The 20,542-nt window shown below is 40.1% G+C and overlaps 1 protein-coding gene across 4 annotated transcripts in view; it reads right to left on the reverse strand.

Moving 5' to 3' along the window:
- LOC129709667 (zinc finger MYM-type protein 4-like) overlaps window positions 1-20,542 on the reverse strand; it is a 175,289-nt gene that overhangs the window by 49,585 nt on the left and 105,162 nt on the right. For all 4 annotated transcript variants that reach the window (XM_055656165.1, XM_055656167.1, XM_055656164.1 and 1 more), the window contains 5 exons: window positions 15,380-16,339; window positions 11,324-11,382; window positions 7,406-7,573; window positions 6,560-6,638; window positions 4,056-4,323 (listed from right to left, as the gene is read on the reverse strand). In XM_055656165.1, coding sequence (XP_055512140.1) covers window positions 4,056-4,323; window positions 6,560-6,638; window positions 7,406-7,573; window positions 11,324-11,382; window positions 15,380-16,339 — 1,534 coding nt within the window. The remainder of the gene's footprint in view (window positions 1-4,055; window positions 4,324-6,559; window positions 6,639-7,405; window positions 7,574-11,323; window positions 11,383-15,379; window positions 16,340-20,542) is intronic.

The raw sequence follows: 20,542 nt of genomic DNA on the forward strand, positions 1-20,542 counted from the left end.
TGTAAACCTGACTAAGGGCAATAAAACATCATGTGGTGATAAGACACTATTGCACCTATTTGTCAAACAAATGGGTGAATGTGTAGAAAGGAACCGCAGATGCTATTAAACCGAAGATAGACATAAAAGAGGCAGGAAGCAGAAAAGGGAAGCACTCAGACACAAGAGGAGAAAGAAGAAAAAGGAAATAAACAGAGAATAATAGGCGGGGGGTTTCTTAAATGTGCATATTTTAATGCTAGGAGCATTGTAAGAAAGGTGGATGAGCTTAGAGTCTGGATAGACACCTGGAAGTATGATGTTGTGGCGATCAGTGAAACATGGTTGCAGGAGGGCTGTGATTGGAAACTAAATATTCCAAGATTTTGTTGCTTCAGGTGTGATAGAATTGGAGGGGCAAGAGGTGGAGGTGTTGCATTGCTTGTCAGGGAAGATATTACAGCAGTGCTTTGGCAGGATAGATTGGAGGGCTCATCTAGGGAGGCTATTTGGGTGGAACTGAGAAGTGGGAAAGGTGTAGCAACACTTATAGGGGTGTATTATAGACCGCCAAATGGGGATCGAGAATTGGAAGAGCAAATATGTAAGGAGATAGCAGATATTAGTAGTAAGCACAAGGTAGTGATTGTGGGAGATTTCAACTTTCCACACATAGACTGGGAAACACATTCTGTAAATGGGCTGAATGGTTTGGAGTTTGTAAAATGTGTGCAGGATAGTTTTTTGCAGCAATACATAGAGGTACCCACTAGAGGAGGGGCAGTGTTGGACCTCCTGTTAGGAAATGAGACGGGACAGGTGGCGGAGGTATGCGTTGGGGAGCACTTCGGGTCCAGTGATCACAATACCATTAGTTTCAATATAATTATGGAGAGGGTCAGAACTGGACCTAGGGTTGAGATTTTTGATTGGAGAAAAGCTAACTTAGATGAGATGCAAAATGATTTAAAAGGAGTGAACTGGGACATTTTGTTTTATGGGAAGGATGTAGAAGAGAAATGGAGGACATTTAAAGGGGAAATTTTAATAGTACAGAATCTTTATGTTCCTGTTCGGTTGAAAGGAAACAGTAAAAATTGGAAAGAGCCCTGGTTTTCAAGGGAAATTGGACATCTTGTTCGGAAAAAGAGGGAGATCTACAATAATTATAGGCAGCATGAAGTAAATGAGGTGCTTGAGGAGTATAAGGAATGTAAAAAGAATCTTAATAGCAAAAGGATAACGAGGGATAAAATTGGCCCATTGGAGAGACAGAGTGGACAGCTATCTGCAGGGCCAAAAGAGATGGGGGAGATATTGAACAATTTATTTTCTTCGGTATTCACCAAGGAGAAGGATATTGAATTATGTGAGGTAAGGGAAACTAGTAGAGTAGCTATGGATACTATGAGTTTCAAAGTAAAAGAAGTACCGACACTTTTGAAAAATATAAAAGTGGATAAGTCTCCAGGTCCTGACAGGATATTTCCTAGGACATTGAGGGAAGTTAGTGTAGAAATAGCCGGGGCTATGACAGAAATATTTCAAAAGTCATTAGAAACGGGAATAGTCCCCGAGGATTGGCGTACTGCGCATGTTGTTCCATTGTTTAAAAAGGGGTCTAAGAGTAAACCTAGTAAAGACTTGACGTCAGTGGTGGGCTAATTAATGGAAAGGATACTTAGAGAGATAATATATATAAGCATCTGGATAAACAGGGTCTGATTAGGAACAGTCAACATGGATTTGTGCCTGGAAGGTCATGTTTGACTAATCTTGAATTTTTTGAAGAGGTTACTAGGGAAATTGACACGGGTAAAGCAGGGGATGTTGTCTATATGGACTTTAGTAAGGCCTTTGACAAGGTTCCTCATGGAAGGTTGGTTAAGAAGGTTCAACTGTTGGGTATAAATGCAGGAGTAGCAAGATGGATTCAACAGTGGCTGAATGGGAGACGCCAGAGGGTAATGGTGGATGGCTGTTTGTCGGGTTGGAGGCAGGTGACTAGTGGGGTGCCTCAGGGATCTGTGTTGGGTCCTTTGTTGTTTGTCATGTACATCAATGATCTGGATGAAGGTGTGGTAAATTGGATTAGTAAGTATGCAGATGATACCAAGATAGTTGTGGATAATGAAGAGGATTTCCAAAGTCTACAGAGTGATTTAGGCCATTTGGAAGAATGGGCTGAAAGATGGCAGATGGATGTGAGGTACTACACCTTGGCAGGACAAATCAAAATAGGACGTAAATGGTAGGGAATTGAAGAATACAGTTGAACAGAGGGATCTGGGAATAACTGTGCATAGTTCCTTGAAGGTGGAATCTCATATAGATAGGGTTGTAAAGAAAGCTTTTGGTATGCTAGCCTTTATAAATCAGAGCATTGAGTATAGAAGCAGGGATGTAATGTTAAAATTGTACAAGGCATTGGTGAGACCAAATCTGGAGTATGGTGTACAATTTTGGTCGCCCAATTATAGGAAGGATGTCAACAAAATAGAGAGTACAAAGGAGATTTACTAGAATGTTGCCTGGGTTTCAACAACTAAGTTACAGAGAAAGGTTGAATAAGTTAGGTCTTTATTCTCTGGAGTGCAGAAGGTTAAGGGGGGACTTGATAGAGGTCTTTAAAATGATGAGAGGGATAGACAGAGTTGATGTGGACAATCTTTTCCCTTTGAGAATAGGGAAGATTCAAACAAGAGGACATGACTTCAGAATTAAGGGACAGAAGTTTAGGGGTAACATGAGGGGGAACTTCTTTACTCAGAGAGTGGTAGCGGTGTGGAATGAGCTTCCAGTGGAAGTGGTGGAGGCAGGTTCATTGGTATCATTTAAAAATAAATTGGATAGGCATATGGATGAGAAGGGAATGGAGGGTTATGGTATGAGTGCAGGCAGGTGGGACTAAGGGAAAATAATTGTTCGGCACGGACTTGTAGGGCCGAGATGGCCTGTTTCCGTGCTGTAATTGTTATATGGTTATATGTTATATGGTTATAAAATGCTGGAGTAACTCAGCTCAGCGAATGGGAAAATGCTTTTTTTTTAAATAATAGGAAACTGAAGGTTAAAGGTCGCTTTAGCAGAGGAAAAAAGGATGAAAGACTACAAATAAATATTGCTCACTCATGAATTATTTCAAAAATGTAAAATCAGCATGTAACTAGTGTGTCATTGTGATCCAATTATGTTATTGAGAACCATTCCTCTCTTCTCTGTACAGGAATGAAAGCACTCATGCAGACACCGAGAAAAAGTCAACTTTTAGTTCGCTTTTCGGGTGACTAAGACTGACAATAATAAATAGATACATTGTCTTCAGCTCCAATTATTGCCTCCAATTGATTAGTCAACCACTAAGGTTGTCTAGATTGCAACACGTGTGCTATCTACTCAGTTGCTCAATAAAAATAGTAAGAAAGTAACCCAATAATGGCAGGTGAAAGTAATCCAGAAACTGGAATACAATGAAGTACAAATAAAAACCAGCATATGATTTCAAACTATAATTGAGATGGCGCTGCAAACCGTTTTGGAGAAAAGTGAACCACTGTTTGATCACAAACAAACTTTTGTTTGCAAAAATGGCTTTGTAGGAGACTAAAAATCCAGCCCCTTCAAAGTTAAAGAATGACCCATCGTGTACATGGTGTTTTGGACTCATGTTAAACAGAAGCACTTTTTTTTAAGAAACATTAACCATTGGTCTCAAACAAATGTACTCAATTTGTAACTCAATTTAAGAAGCTGTACTTTTAAAAAGGAAAGCTAAGTAAAATATATTTGGCATAACTATAAGACAGTAATCTACCATGTTAACGTGTTATTAAACAAAGATTGAGACCCTGATGCCACACACACACCCACACAGTTACTTTCACTGCAAGACTGCTTTTCACTGGGTAGGGTACAAGTTGGATTACTGTGTTCAAGACCTATGTTTAGCTATTGTAAAAGGGTAGAAACATATGTCCGCATCCGCTTAGATACTTTCATTAGATATTAAAACTGAAAGAAAGACTTCACATATTGCCCTCAGCACAGGGTGTATTGAATTAAAATACAGGTCATACTTGCTGCAGAGATAGCAATATTTTTTTGCAGGAGGAAGAGATGTTGAAGTTGGTGTTGAGAATCCAGTAAGGCAGAGGGTAGAACAGAAGAGCTGGGTTGAACCTTTCCTCTGATAGGCAGTCTGTCCCTTCTGTAGAATCTTCTTGCAACCCGAACAAGTGACACGTACACTCATAGCAGGAGTTGGTGTTGGCTGCACACCGCCACTTGCAGGTGACTTGGTTGAGGTGGAAGAACCCGACACATTCGAATGCGCCGATTGTGATACTGCAATACAGTAAGAGACACTCACAAAAAAAATCTAAATTGCTCAGCAAGTATACATTTAAAATATGCATCTACCGTTTTTTACTGCTTTCTTTTTACTGAATACACAAATATCATTATATTTTAGCTGTTATTTTATTTTTTGAGATACAGCACGGAAACAGGCTCTTCGGCCCACCGGATCCGCGTCAACCAGCAATCCCTGCACATTAACACTATCCTATACCCATTAAGGACAATTTTTACATTTACCATGTCAATTAACCTACAAACCTGTACGTCTTTGGTGTGTGGGAGGAAACTGAAGATCTCGGAGAAAACCCACGCAGGTCACGGGGCGAATGTTCAAACTCTGTACGGACAGCAGCCGTAATCAGGATCGAACCCGGGTCTCCAGTGTTGCATTCGCTGTAAGGCAGCAACTCTGCCGCTGCGCCACTGTGACCCCTCTGTGACGTCAAGATGTGCAACCGGCATTAATGTCTTCCCAGAATGTCGCTGCTGTGTTTTTGGCCACTAGTAGGCTCTATCGGTGGATATGTAGGCTGAACCACTTATTTCAGACATTTCTATTTGCCTAAAACTTGATTATGCTACAAAGGTGGGAGGGGCTGGGTTCTGTTTTGTTTCATTTTACTCTGGTCTCAGAACACAAGTTTCTATAGACATGACAACCTATCATCATCCAACCAAATGGTAATCTCAATTTGTTTTTACCTGGAGGCAAATAACGATGGAGAACAGCGCATACGCCATCAGCTACAAACCTCAAAGTAAAAATACCGACAATGCTTGAACATTTGGAATTTGCATCAAGCATTGCTGAAATGATAGGATCACAACTGAGTTCTGCGAACAACTGACAACAAAGTTCTGTAAGCAATGTTGATGTATACAAGGAAATTAGTAGGTTAACCTATGATGAGCGTTTGTCGGCACTGGGCCTGTACTCGCTGGAGTTTAGAAGAGGTGGGACCTCATTGAAATATACAGAATAGTGAAAGGCTTGGATGGAGTGGATGTGGAGAGGATGCCTCCACTAATATTTTTAAGGCAGAGATAGATAGATTCTTGATTAATACAGGTGTCAGAGGTTATGGGGAGAAGGCATGAGAATGGGGTTAGGAGGGAGAGATAGATCAGCCATGATGGGCCGAATGGCCTAATTCTACTCCTATCACTTATGACATGAAATTAGATTTCAATGCAGATAATTCAATATGTGACGATGGGCCTCAATTCTATCCTGTTCACCAGGAATTGTAACACAGGGAAATAATCTATTAATAAAATAAAAAGAGCCATTTCACAAAAAAGAGTTTTTCCAGCAACTTTTTTTTGCATTGTTTAACTGATGATTTTTGATTGATCCTAACTTTGCAGGATTTTTTTTAAAGCAGCAATCTGTCTGCATCAAATCTTCAATGTAACGTACAACATTTCTGTGGCTTAAATTCCACTGGATGTTATTCTGCATATACAGAATATGGAAAACTCTTAGCAAAATGGAATTGGGTGAGTGATCCTGAAATTTAAATTCTGGAATACAGCAGCATCGAACTGTTGAACCAGATAGCAATACTCGCCAGTGGAAGCACAATGGCATGGACAGCTGAGCTGCTGCCTCACAGCTCCAGCAATCCAGGTTCAATTTTGACCTCAGGTGCTGAGTAAAGACTGCACCTTCTTCATATGACCAAGTCAGTTCACCGTCCACCATGCACTCTGGTTTCCTCCCACGTCCCAAAGACTTGCAGACATGCATGTAGGTTAATTGGAGACTGCAAATTGTCCCTGACATGCAGTCGAGTGATAGAATCTCGGGGAGATTTGACAGGAATGTGGGAAGAATAGAAATAGGATTAGCATTGAATTAGTTAAATGAGTGCTGAATGGTTAGCATGGATTTCATGGGATAAGGGTATTTTTCCATGTTCTATGACAGTGCCTTCTTCCTCATTTCCCATGGCCTAGCTAACAAGGCTCATGTTTTGTGCATGATCTTAAAAATAAAAAAGAATGAGTGTACTTGGCCTGGCAGACTTTGTTAGGAATTGGCAAGGATTTTTATTTTTTTTAAAGTTATCATCAATTCAAATTAGATGTCCTCCTGGACAATAAGCCTTAAAAGAAAACACGTTTTGTTGTCGATCATTTTATCACCATACTTTTAAAACGTCCTCCTCCATGTACAAATTAATTATTCTCTAATTCATTAACAATGTACAATGCCTACCAGTCTTTGCACCGCCCACTGAGAATACAGCACTGATTCGAATATCAGACTCCTGAGGCTTGGAATGCTGACCGTATACCTGAAATAAAATGCACAAAATGATCAGTATAGGTTCATTATTGTCACGTGTACAGTGAAACAGTGAAAAGATTTGTTTTGCATGGTATTTAAACTTAAGTACAAAAGCTGGGGCAAAGAGGAAGACAGAATGCAGAATATAGTTCTTAGCAAATTATTGTTGCCTTTGCACGTAAAACTACAACATACTCATAGACTGTACTGTTTTGATGGTTGGACATTTTAATTAATTACTGCAACGTGGCAGCTTAAATGTAAGCATTTTGGAATTGCAAAATTGCTGCAGGTTTCCCCAGCTCACACATCGGGGCAATGAAAAATAGTCCAGAAGTGCAAATGTTGTCCAATAACCAATCATATGTGTAACTTCTACATTCCTACAACATTCTCCGCAACATTAGCAACGAGAATGTGCATGATGAATTGTCGGTTAGATACTTAGTGCTGTGAGAGAAAATACACAATTATGGTTCTCCCATAAATATCAATACGAAAGTTCTTTAATTTTTTGCTAAATCAATATTGCATTTGGAATGTTAAATTTTCTCTGTCCACTTTTAACTAAATTCTGACGTAGCAATGCTTATGTTTAAATATACAGGTGAAGTATACTAATGCCCAGAACATCGCTTCAGTTGTACTCCAATTAGTATTTTTCAACTATATTCAACAGGTATCAATAGGAAAGCAAGATATTATGACATTTTATTTACTTATTTTCTTTCTTTATTCCACACTTTGCAAGATAAAAACAAATCAAAACTTTACCTGTTGTGAATCTGGCTCGTCCTTAACTCTTACACCTGTTTGCGATACCAAGGCTTTCTCATATCCTTCATCCAAAGGTTCATCTTTTATTTTCATTCCTGACATAAAATCGACAGTTGGTGTGTTTTTTGGAGCTTCACTATGGCGGTGTGACTTTGAACTCTTTTCCTAAAATAAATGGAGAAGTTTCAATATATTTGCAACGGTTGTCAACATCATTTAAAGCTTTAAACCAGATGCTTAAATGTCAGTTTCCCAATTAAAATGCCTCCAACAGTAATTTGATCAATATTTTGGCTAAATTTCTTTCCAATTCTTTCAATTTTTAATAAGGGAAGCATGCGTCTCCTGGGCATGCATTTGTTAATCGTTTCTAAATGGTTGGAAGGTGATAGCAAATTGCCTCTTGATAACCTGCAAACCTGTGGGTATGGTTTAGTTCAGTTGAGAGATACAACGTGGAAAAAGGTCCATCGGCCCACCAAGTCCACGCCAACCAACGATCAACCTGTGCACGTTCTATCCTAGACTAGGGACAATTTACATAAGTCAATAACCTACAAACCTCCAAATCTTTGTAATGTGGGCGGAAACCAGGGCATCTGGAGAAAACCCATGTGGTCACAGGGAGAATGTACAAATTCTATGCAGACAGCAAATGTAGTCAGTATCGAACCTGGGTCTCTGTCACTGGAAGGCAGCAACTCAACCGCTGTGCGCCATGTTATTCTCAGTTGTGTATTCAGTCAGTACCGACTGTTATTCTCAGTTCTGTGAATAACAACATTTAGAACCCATAGCAATTAAGAAGAAGCAATGCTCTTCCAAGTCAGGATATTGGGTGACCTTTAAAGTGAATTTGCAGGCGTTATTTTCATATTCTACTTCAGGTCCTTCTCGGTGGTTCAGACCTCAAGTTTTTAAGATGTTGTTAAATAAATCTTGTTAGGCTGTGGCACTACATTTAAACATGACACAAACTACAGCCGCAGTGAATTGGTCCTGGTAAGAATGAGGGCGGGTTGATTGGGCCCATCGGAAAAAATGTCAAGATTAAAGATTTTGTTGGAAAACATTTTGTCTCATTCCAGATTTACACATAGCCTTGATGGAAAGGATTTGGGGAAAGAGATGCAACTCAATCAGTCCTTTTGCTGCCATTGTAATTAGGTGACTGGCTCAATTTAGCTTCTGGTCAATAGAGAGCTTCAGGGTGTTGATGGTGGAGGATTCATTCATGGTAATGCAGTCTAACACCTACGAGAAGTTAGACTATCCCTTGTTGAACAATAGATGACACCACTATGGTGCAAACACTCGGTTCCTGACAAAATGTTATCTTGGATCTTTCCACGTGTAGATTATGGACCACTTTATCAAAGGAACATTTTGTGAATGGAACTGAATAGTGTGGATTCACTGCTGATCATTCCCACTTGTGATGAAGTGTTTAAAGATGGCCAGACCAGAGAGACTGTACCCAGCAATTGCTGCAGGCAAGTTGTATAGCTTAAATGCCCCACCAACCAACACAGCCTTGTTCTCTGTGCTAGAATTCTAGCAGGATGATTTTCCCTTGAATCCCAGTGACTTTATCAATTATATGATAAAGCGCTCCAACAGATGCTTTTGCTGATGTCAAAATCATTCCAGGAATAGTAGGTAGACAAAAATGCTGGAGAAACTCAGCAGGTGAGGCAGCATCTATGGAGAGAAGGAATAGGCGGCGTTTTGGGTCGAGACCCTTCTTCACTCTGAAAAACAGAGTCTGAAGAACGGTCTCGACCCAAAACGTTGCCTATTCCTTTTCTCCATAGATGCTGCCTCACCCGCTGAGCTTCTCCAGCATTTTTGTCTACCTTCGTTTTTTCCAGCCAACACCAGGAATTTAGTCGTTTTGCCCAGGCTGGAACCAAGCTGGACGTCTGGAGTTAACTTGACATGGCAGGATTTACATTGAGCATCAGTGAGCCTATCGTTGTAAAGGAAATACTGCATGTTAGTGAATACCTTCCACCACTTTGCTAGTGAATGAGGGTAGACTCAATGGCTATATTAGGTTGTTGTACAACCAGCCTGCAGAAATGTTTTGGCGATTAGGTTTTATGTTCAGACATTTGAGATGAGGGTTGACTAAGCTAAATACCTTTACACAGAGAATTATCCCAATGCCTTGGTTGATGCCAGGTAGCCTGTCTAGTTTTGTTCTTACAAAGTTTTGACATAGAAATTGAGGCAGCCAAGTGGCTTATTCAGCCCTTTCAGAGAGTAGTTTCAGCAGAAGCAACTACATTACTGAAGATAACAAGGGCAGACAGGACAAAACTGCTAAGCAGGGGAGAAGAAAATTAATAAATTCTGTGGTAGACAGGAAATCATGGATCAGATAACCAGCTGTTTCATTTACAAAAGCTCATAATGAGTAAATTAATAAAATGAGACAAAATACCTTTGGCACAATTCTAAACAATATACCTAGCTAGGTACATAAAATTAAAGGGAATACTGCATTCCCCACACAACAGTAAAATACAAGGGATACTGGATAATTGAAATGCTTGACATAGTCTGACATACAAGTACTGGTGAGAGAAAAACAGATTTAGAATTTAGATAATATTAGCAGAATTGGAAATGGACAAAAGCTTAAAATGGCTAGATAGGGAGAGGGAAGAAGAAATGTAATGGTGTGTGAAAGGCGAGATTACAATAAACTAAACAATGACTCAAGGCAAAGCATACAGTAATTAGATAAATTGGGAAACAAAAGTTCAGACTAAATGTGGTGCAAATAGGAGAAGCAGAATCACAAACCACAAATCAAAATAACTGCTGGAAATCTGAAAGAAGGCAGGAAACACTGGTAACATTCTTGGTTTGAAGTTCTTGAACTCAACTGTCTCTGGAAGACTGAAATGAACTGAAAAGTTTAATGAGATTGACTGGGAAAATGCAAAAGGCTGAATGAAGATTTCAAAGGAATGATAGTGGCATTGGACAGGGGCCACAGCAGTGGCATTTAAGAAACTTTTGAATAGGCTGTAAAGATATGCAGGGAATGGAGGGATATAGATTTTGTGCAGGCAGTTTGTCTTGTTCTGCAGAGACATTGTGGACTGAAGGACCTGTTCTTGGGATGTACCGATCCATGTTCAAAGAAGAATGTATATGGGAGAATTTTCAGTTGAGAATTTATCTTGCCTGAACTAGTATTCGACAGGGTCTCTGACCAAGGCTGTTTCTTTTCCCAGTTTCGGAATGGTCTCTCGTTGTTCTTAAATGCAACCATTCTTAAATGCAACCATTCCAGCTTGCACATCATGAAATCATCTCCCAATATTTATGACACTTCCAAAGCGATGTCAACTCAATATATCAACACTCTACTCTTTCCTTTGATATTCCAAAAGGACAGTTTCCTCTGAGATGTTCTGATTCACTCTTCACTATTCCATCCACACAATTATGACTACCCTACTTAAAGTTTCATCCACACAAACATATGTCACCCCTTTTTGCTTGTCCCCTTGTTCCTTCCGTTCAACCCAGGGCCCTAAAGGCACTTTCTTGCAAGTAAAAGGAACATGTTATGACTGTAATACAGTAAAGACTGTAAGCAATAATAGCCTGTATAAAATATTTCAGTGGCAGGTGAATGACAAGAACAGAACTTTTGGTGCTATCAATGATTCAAAATGCTGGCAAGGCATTTGAAATTAAGTTTTCAAAGGAATGATTCTTTTCATTCTGAGGATTCTTTTTCTCCACTGCATAAAATGGATTAATAAAGCCGATATATTCTGATCAGTATAAACCTGAGCAGAAAGAGCATGTTACATGTTGCGCAAGACCTAGGCTGCTAACACAAAAAAACGACACCAGATAAATATTCAGACAGTGTATATTAATGTTTCTTACCACAGAGGATGCTGTAACCGTTGCCTCGGATTCAAGACTATCTAGGTCAAGTGTTTCATCTGAGAATTATAAATATTTTAAAAAAGTTATTTATAACAAGAATCACACTTGTATGACACCACAACAAAACTGAAACCCATCATGACTTGTCCAATGATAAATCTCTGTATTATATTTAAAATTAGCCACAAAAAGCAGCAATGTGGAACTCAAATTTGGCTTCAGCTGAACTAATACTCTGCCTTAAGTTCCACTAATAGATTAAAAATGTTCATTAGATTTAAATGTTCCTTCTATAAAACATTTTCCTGTTTATGCTTACTCAGCTATGATGAATAACTTCTCAAACACAACTCCATGATTAAGAAACCAGACATGCATCATGTTTACAACATCAATGTAGAACAGGATTCAAGCTCATTATTATTCATGGAAACTCCATTTATCTCTGAGGCACAGATTTGGCACAAACTATGAATGGAAGCAATGGTTAAACACATGATCTATGATGCTCATAACAAATACCAAAGCTAGCGCAATAGTGAACTAAACATCCTACACAGCAATGAAGAATATGGAAGTGAAATTAGCATTTGAAGGTTGTTCACCAAATTCTATGCATTTCCAGCTACCTCTCAACTCTCCTCCACTCGTTTGGTATTAAGCAGTACATCAAGTCCAAGTGAGGAACTGAAGATCATCTTTGCATAAAGCCATAAATGTATGGATTACATTATTTTCCTTTTATTCATACATTAGATTATTTTCAGATCAGATTCCTTTGGCTGGGAAGCCACTGCATGGACATGACAGCTTGCCAAGAAGAGGATGGAATAAACAAGTCCTGAACAATACAGACAACAAAAAACAGCTCCAACCAGCCAGATCACCAGAGCAGTTGGTTATTTTCCATAGTTTATCATACAAGCATTTCAAACGATTGCTCAGTTTTCTAGTACTTTGTAAAATGGCATGGTGCAAGTACATTTTATCCTTGTCAGTTGATTCATATACTTGAACATTTTAGTCCCTTTTCTCCAAAACAATACGAGGACTCAAGGGACTGACATAGGTTTTAAACAGCACTGAAATGGGGTCAATTTGCTGTCTGATAGCCAGCTTTCTTCCAAAGGGATTCTGGCAGCACTGGGTGCGTTGAAGAACAGAATGTATAATGTGCACTTAGTTACACAGACTCTCAATTTCCCTAGGTCCCCAAACCAAAACTCACATGTTAAGATAATTCTCCACAAAATAAGTCAGGATGTCCCCCTAGTAGCTAGGAAAGTGCAAATTACCCCGATATCATCTCCTCACAAATAAATTAGCCAGATGTACCTTGAAAGTTTACAAAGATTGTATTAAGACTGATTGCCAAGAAATGTCAATGACACTTGAAGAAACCTATTGAAAAGAAATTCTGCATTTTCACTAATTTGGAGCAACATATTTTTTTTTCTCTCCATTAATTTTTTTAAATTACCTATGAATGGAATGAACCATCACATAGCCACCTTGCTTCTGCATCCAATAACAGGTAAAAATGACCACAGACACACAGTTATAGAACTCCAGTATTTCCATCATTCCTACAGTTTCAAAGGCTGAACCATCAGAACTGAAAAGTGCTGCGGGCATTGTAATGCCATCCAACCATTATAAGACAATCTGACCAAGCAAATCCCAGCACAGAACACTAGATGAACTAAGACACTTGCTACTGTTACTTGCAAAACAAGATAAAATCATTTTCCAAGCTCATAACTGCATCTCCAACTTCAACATACTTGCAACTTTACCTTTCACATTCCTCATGATTTCCCTGTGATCCAAAATGTTTGTGTCTCACATCTACTCAATCCTCAAAGTACGTAATTCCTGACAAAATAGATATCTAAAACTGCAACAAATTGGTGGAACAGCATCTCATATTTCGTTTAGACAGTTTACAATCCAGTGGTATGAATATTGACTTCTTTAACTTCAAGTAACCCCAGCATTCCCCCTCTCTCCATCCTTCCCCCACCCAAGTTAAACTAGCGTCTCATTCTCACCTCGGAAACAGCTTCCAATGGCCCGTTTACTTTATCGACATTACTTTTTTGCATATCCTTAATTCATTTGTTCTATATCTCTCAATATCATCTATATCTCTCGTTTCCCTTTCCCCTGACTCTAGTTTGAAGAAGGAGCTCGACCCGAAACGTCAGCCATTCCTTCTCTCCAGAGATGCTGCCTGTCCCGTTGAGTTACTCCAGGATTTTGTGTCTATCTTCGGTTTAAAACCCCATTGCTAGAATCTGGCAATGGCTTAAGTTTTTAACAGAGCACTAAAGGGGCTGTCCCACTTGGGCGACCTAATTGGCGAGTTTAGAAGAGTTTGATAAAATGACATGTTGAAGACCATGATTATGTTGAAGACCAGCTTCGACTAGCTATGACTAGCTACGACTAACTTCGGGAAAATTGGACACCGAATAGTGAAGACGACCTCCTTTGATCTCCTTCGACCTCCCTTCGACTATGATGAAGACTATCTACGACTATCTACGATTACCTTCGACTACCCTCAATTACTTACGACTACCATACCGACCTACTACGACTAAACCTACGAGAAAAGAATGTATCTACCTTATTTTACTCACAGGCATTTTTTAACATATTGAAAAAAACCTAGAAAGTTTCTACTGTTATTAACCTCCCGTGGCAACATTCACTTCCACCACACCCTGCTGCCCCACAGGATCATGCCTTTTGAGGACTGGGCAGCTTAGCAGCTCGTTGATGGCAAAGTACATACTTAGCAGAGTGATCAACATGGAACGGTGCTGCAGAAAAAACATTGTTTTCGAAGACATTGAGGTATCTTGCAAGCACTTCACTAAACATCAAGTAACCAAGCATGAACATATTTGCATTATTAGTAAACAGACCAGTTATGGCATACTCAGCAAGTTCCCTTAAACAATATTAAGTAAATGGAATAATATTAATTTAGTAATGATTAATGGATAAAAACTGGTCAGATCAATGGGAAGATAACACAAACCATCTCCAATTGATGGCATTCATCCAACGGCTTTGTTCTCAAGCCTGTACGAGAAAATGAACGCTCAATCATTGCAGTGCGTTTTACTAAATTTAAATTTCAAGCTAGATTATGTGCAAGCTCGACCATTGAAGGCTTGAACCTTCAACTTTGACTAAAAGCCAATAGTATTCAGGCTGACACTTTCAGTCATTGATTGCAGCAACTGTGTTATGGACCGGATGTTTCATTCTATTGGCTTCATAATGCAAATTGGCTGTATACGAGTAAGAGGACTCTGCTTGCGATCAAGTACACTTTTATATCACGCGGCATAAAGGCTCTCATGATTGTAGAATGTATAATGGCCCCAAAGTTCAGCTGCTTTTTCTCCAGAAAATTCAGAACTCCAATACCAGTTTGTGCAAAGGCTGAAGTCCCGAACTTTCACCCAGCTGATTACCAACACATTCCAGCCAACTTCCTGTATTTACTCTGTGAAATGTGCCTGCTGAACCTACAGCAAGTTAGCGTTGCTAGCTGTTAGTAGGAAATCCTAGGATTTCCAAGTACAAAAAAGAAAAAGTTTCAAAATATATGATCATAATAAGTAACAGAATTTGTAAAATAAACATGAAATGACAATTCTCCACACTACTATACAAAAACAACTGAACCATATTGCATGGCATGGAGTAACTAAACAAGGCAATCATATTACAATTTGCAGATTAAATTATTGTACTGCTGGCAATCTCCCTAAACAACATTAAAGTACCTACAGCACACGAAACCCGGAATTTTAATTTGGGGAAAACAGTACATTAATTTTCCACTCTTCTTAAATTTACTCGTTTTTGAAAAATTCACAGGATAACAAACAGCTGAGGAAATCACCCCTTCTTTAGGACCTCCCCTTTCCTTGAACTGAAGGAAAGGCAGTTGCAGTCAGGCACCAACTGGTCCAAAGATAAAGATCAGAACCAGTATGGTTTATACAAATGTTTCTTCATTTTGTAACTAACCTGCAAATATTTCTTTATGTGCAATTGATTTTCGTTTTTTTTCATTTTTTCCCTTATCTGGGGCTTCAACTCTTGGAGAGTCAACTCGCTCCTCCAGCAATCCCCTCGGCAAGGAATCAACCACTGTTTGAAAACCATCACTGATTGCCAACCTACTTTCTGGAACAAAATCCTTGTCTAGTCTTTTTGCTGGAAACCCCGGGGATTCTTTCAGGGTTACTACTTTATGTACTAATGTTGTAGATATTTGTTCTTCATTCAGAGCAGGGTTACCACCTGCTCTCAAAATATCATTTCCATTCTCAGAAATATTAAATATCTCTGAATTACGTAATAATGAATTATCTTCATTCCTGTGAGACAAAGTTGTTTTATGAACATCCCGATTCCCATTCTCATAATCAATGCCCTTGTTACATTCATTATTTTTCAATAAAAACCCTTTCTCGAAGTTGTTAGCACCATCTGATTCACATTCAGCAGGTTTGCTTCCAAAAGGCTGCTTCCTGCACATCAGCTCATCAAACTTAGACTGTTTCCTCTTTTCCTCAGCTTCCTTATATGTGGTCTGTTCAACTCCATTTTCCTCTTCGAGAGTGGTCTGGTTGCTATGAGAGACCCGAATATGTGGACTGCTCACTGGATCAAAATCAACTTCATCATTATTGTCTTCCCCTAAAGGCACGGCAACAAGTTCACCCGAATTCATGTAATCACTTGTGTCTTCAACCGACAAAAGATGTCCCCTGCGTAACAAAGTTTGCTCTTTATTGTTAAAACCATCATTTTGTCTTCCAAACGAGTCTCTCTGACCAAAGCTGCTTTCATTCACAGTTGTAGACAAATCAAGTCTTCTTTCAGCTTTTATTCTATTTGTTGTGCTGAAGTCTAGTGCCTCAGGAGATTGTTCACTGGACAGAATCCGTGGCCAACCACCCTCAGTTTCCATTTCATCCTCACCTAAGAGAAAAGCAGAAAGACAGATTAATCAGATAATCAAACATTACCTGACAAAACTGACATTCAAGGTAAAAAATGTCTATATCAACTCTCTAAACCCAAATATTCAAAAATGTCCTTCCAGCCACATCTCAAGCATGGCTACCCTTTTCCCCCAAATCTATTCTCCTGCTTTATAAATATATACAAGCTACTCCCTTTCCCCTTATATGGCTACCCTCACCACTCTGGTAGGTGAACATGCACTACTCCGCAGCAAACATCTCAATACTTCAGCTCCATATTGTTACTACCTTCTGGAAATTTATTTTGGACACGTTATTTGCTTTAATTACAATTTTTGTCTTTTAAAGTATATAATCATAAAAACATAACTTACACTAAAAGTCAAAAGTTTTACAAGAAATCAAAGGATACATAATTTCAATAAGAAATAAAACATCTTAAAATTACATGAAATAGTGTATAAATGCCGATAATAGAAACTTATAATACTAAAATTGCACTCACGAATGTATACAATCGTTTGTCTTAATCTCAGGACCAAAGCATTTAAGACAATTAATTATTTCTGAAATAGTCATTGCTTTCATGCAAGAAACATGACAGACAATTTATGCATTTGTGCAGAGAACGCTCCTACAAAACATGTGATAATCTGCTTTCTCCAATATCATTGTCTGAAAGATAATTATTGGCAAAGTTTTTGAAGAAAATCCCTATCCCGGTTCTTTAAAGTGGTACCACAGTTATTTTACATCCCTTGAGAGCCAACACAACTTCAAATTAGCATTAGATAGACAATTAACATTTACTCCAAATGCTAGCCACTGCAAGAGCTCACGACTCCTCAGAACTGCATGTCAGCCTAGATCTGCAATTCCAAATTGTTGAAATGAGGCAGATTCACTGTTAGGAAAAAGTGCTTCCAACTGAAGATAGACACAAAATGCTGGAGTAACTCAGTGGGACACAGGCAGCATTTCTGGCGAGAAGGAATGGGTTACATTTCAGGTCGAGACCCTTCTTCAACTGGGCAGCTCCATTTTTTTTTTTAAACTTAAAATTATGTTTTAAACAATATTAATCAAGTAAGCAGCGCAAAATCTCCTTTCACTGTTCTATTTTAACTGCTCAGTAAGACAAATTATTCGAGGCGCAGAAATCTTTAAACTTTGTCACACATTTATTTTATTTTGTACAATTTTAAATACTTTACTTTACTAGACTTTAAAGTCTTTAATACTTTAAATACTTTACTAGAATGTTGCCTGGGTTTCAACAACTAAGTTACAGAGAAAGGTTGAATAAGTTAGGTCTTTATTCTCTGGAGCGCAGAAGGTTAAGGGGGGACTTGATAGAGGTCTTTAAAATGATGATAGGGATAGACAGAGTTGATGTGGACAAGCTTTTCCCTTTGAGAATAGGGAAGATTCAAACAAGAGGACATGACATCAGAATTAAGGGACAGATGTTTAGGGGTAACATGAGGGGGAACTTCTTTACTCAGAGAGTGGTAGCGATGTGGAATGAGCTTCCAGTGGAAGTGGTGGAGGCAGGTTCATTGGTATCATTTAAAAATAAATTGGATAGGCATATGGATGAGAAGGGAATGGAGGGTTATAGTGTGAGTGCGGGCAGTTGGGACTAAGGGAAAATAATTGTTCGGCACGGACTTGTAGGGCAGAGATAGCCTATTTCCTTGCTGTAATTGTTATATGGTTATATGGTTATAATGGTAATAATTCTCTCAGATTAACACCAAAGGATTTTGGTAAATTGTGTGAAATGAGAGCTTCTATAAATATTATATGTTCCTAAAATTAGTACATGCCAACTCGGCAACAGCATTGACTTCCTAGTTGGGAGATCTCGATGACCTACTGGCAAAGCTCACATTCATTTGGACTGAGAAGGTGCCATATCTGAGTTAATGCAACAACCAGCACTGCAACAGAGGATCTATAATTATCTGATCTACCCTTCATTTTTCAATTATCCTTTATTTCATACTTTAAATAGGCTGGTTTGAAATGCCAATGTGCAATGGTAGGATGACAAGATCATTCTGACCCAGCAATAATCAGCCTGTGGCAGATAGCCCGATGATGCACAAACACAAACAATTTCTACTTGAAGAAACACCAGCGATAGCAATGAAATAGCACCAAATATCTAACCTCCTATTGAGAATAGCTATGCTCTTATCAGTATTATATATTCATATATAAATCTGAAATTAGCATTTTTCCCCCAGAGGATTTGGATGACAATTGCTTCTATTTTAAGAGCAGAATGAAACTCAATACCATTTAAACCATACACATCTATAAGTTTCAGAGAATGCAGTTCAATTTAAAAAGAACACAGAAAAACAGACAATGAAAGGGTGTCGGAAAGGACTGCAGATGCTGCGGGGCTCGAAATTAGCGGTTGCCCGGGTGACCACCCAAAGTGCCGCCGGGCAACCAAAACACCGAGTCATTTTGCCCGGCTTGGCATGCAGATACTGGTTGATACCGAAGATAAGACACAAAAAACTGGAGTAACTCAGTGGGTCAGGCAGCATCTCGGGAGAAAAGGAACGTGACGTTTTGTGTCGGCGACGGCTGTTATGTGTGGGAAAGATACTAAGTGTGACGTGACGGAGTGTCGGAGCGAATGACTGGTCCCGAACAGCAGCACCTGCGATGTCGGCAGCGGTTCCATCTCCTCCTCCTCCCTCCACCCGCCCGCCCTGTTAGCGGCCACTGCCTGCCACTCCGCCAACGGCGCTTTCCCAAAACAAACTCCCCCGCACGCCGAGGCCGGGAGGAGGGAGGCCCCGCACCTTCCTGTTGGTTGGCGGAGGAGGGGAGGCGGTGGCGAAGAGATCCCAACTGCCTCCCCCTTTGGCAGCTGCACTTGGCGATGGACAGGAAGGGGCGGAGAACCCCGGAGGGGGGCGGCAGGGTCCCCCCGTTTTGAGAGGGTCCCCACCCGAGAGCCCGCCATGCCCGTGGGTGATCAGAGACGTCGGAAGTCAGACGGGAGCGGAGCCCCCAGGCCCACAGCCAGTGCAGAGAAGCAGCGCTAAACCCAGCTCAACTCTGCCTGCCCAGCCAGGTTATCCCTGCCTGGATTTACGGGAAATATGTCATCAGTCCAGGCATGACCATGCGAGACAGGCAGAGTTGAGCTGCATTTAGCGCTGGATTGAACCTCAGAAGCCTCGCGCGTGTGTGAGTGTGTGCGCGTGCAGCCGCCAAGATATTGTGTCCCCCTGTCCCCCGCATATTTTGATAGCGATTTCCGTGCCTGTAGCGATGATGCCGGTGTTGTCCGAGGAGCGCTGACCTTCCTTCCCACCTCCACTGCCCCTTCCTCTCTCTCTCTCCTTGTACGCCCCCCTCCACCCCCCTTATCCTGAGACCCCTCCTCTCCATCCCGCACGGATCCCCATTCCTGCTTCTATTCAGTCCTCACTGACATCCCGTGTGCTCCCCACCTCATCTACTCCCCACCATTCAACCCCACTGTCATCCCCCGCGCTCTGTATTGTAAATTTGGGGAGATAGATTGGAACAATAGGGAATATTTTTTTTATTTTTTTTTAATATAATTATCTATTTTTAAAGGGTCTGCCTTGTAGGTAGTTAAAGAATGATCGCACATCTCCCACCACCCGTAGAATTCTGGATTAGTGGAGGGAATGAATAGGACACTAAAGAGTGTGTAAGTTAGTTATGACCTACAGGCCCACAGCAATTAATTCATTACATACGCACAACAATTAAGCACAACCTTGTCAGTCTGGCATTCACAGGGGTTGAAAACGCAGAAGCCTCTGCCAGTTGAACACAGACACAGTACATACTACTGGGAGACTATGTACTGATAAGGTACTAGAATCGGACAAAATTGGGACTGTGTTGGAGAGGACTGTACCAGGTGCTGCAATGTCACCAACCGCCGTGAAGATTGAAGATTACCCCCGTTGGAGACATCTGATACGATTGACTATAAATGGAGAACCAAGAAAGGACAATGGGGCTATTGACCCTAGTTTTTATCCTGAGGTTGGCCCAGGTGGACTGAACTTGGGGAAACATCCCCGCACCAAGACGTCCTGAATAAGGCTGACAACTGTCCTTACCTTTATAACACTGACCAAGCACAAGACAGAAGCTGAACTCGAATTTGCTTGTGACCAATGTAAGAAGC

The sequence above is a fragment of the Leucoraja erinacea genome, chromosome 26 (genome assembly GCF_028641065.1).
Source record: "Leucoraja erinacea ecotype New England chromosome 26, Leri_hhj_1, whole genome shotgun sequence".
Lineage (NCBI taxonomy): Eukaryota > Metazoa > Chordata > Chondrichthyes > Rajiformes > Rajidae > Leucoraja > Leucoraja erinaceus.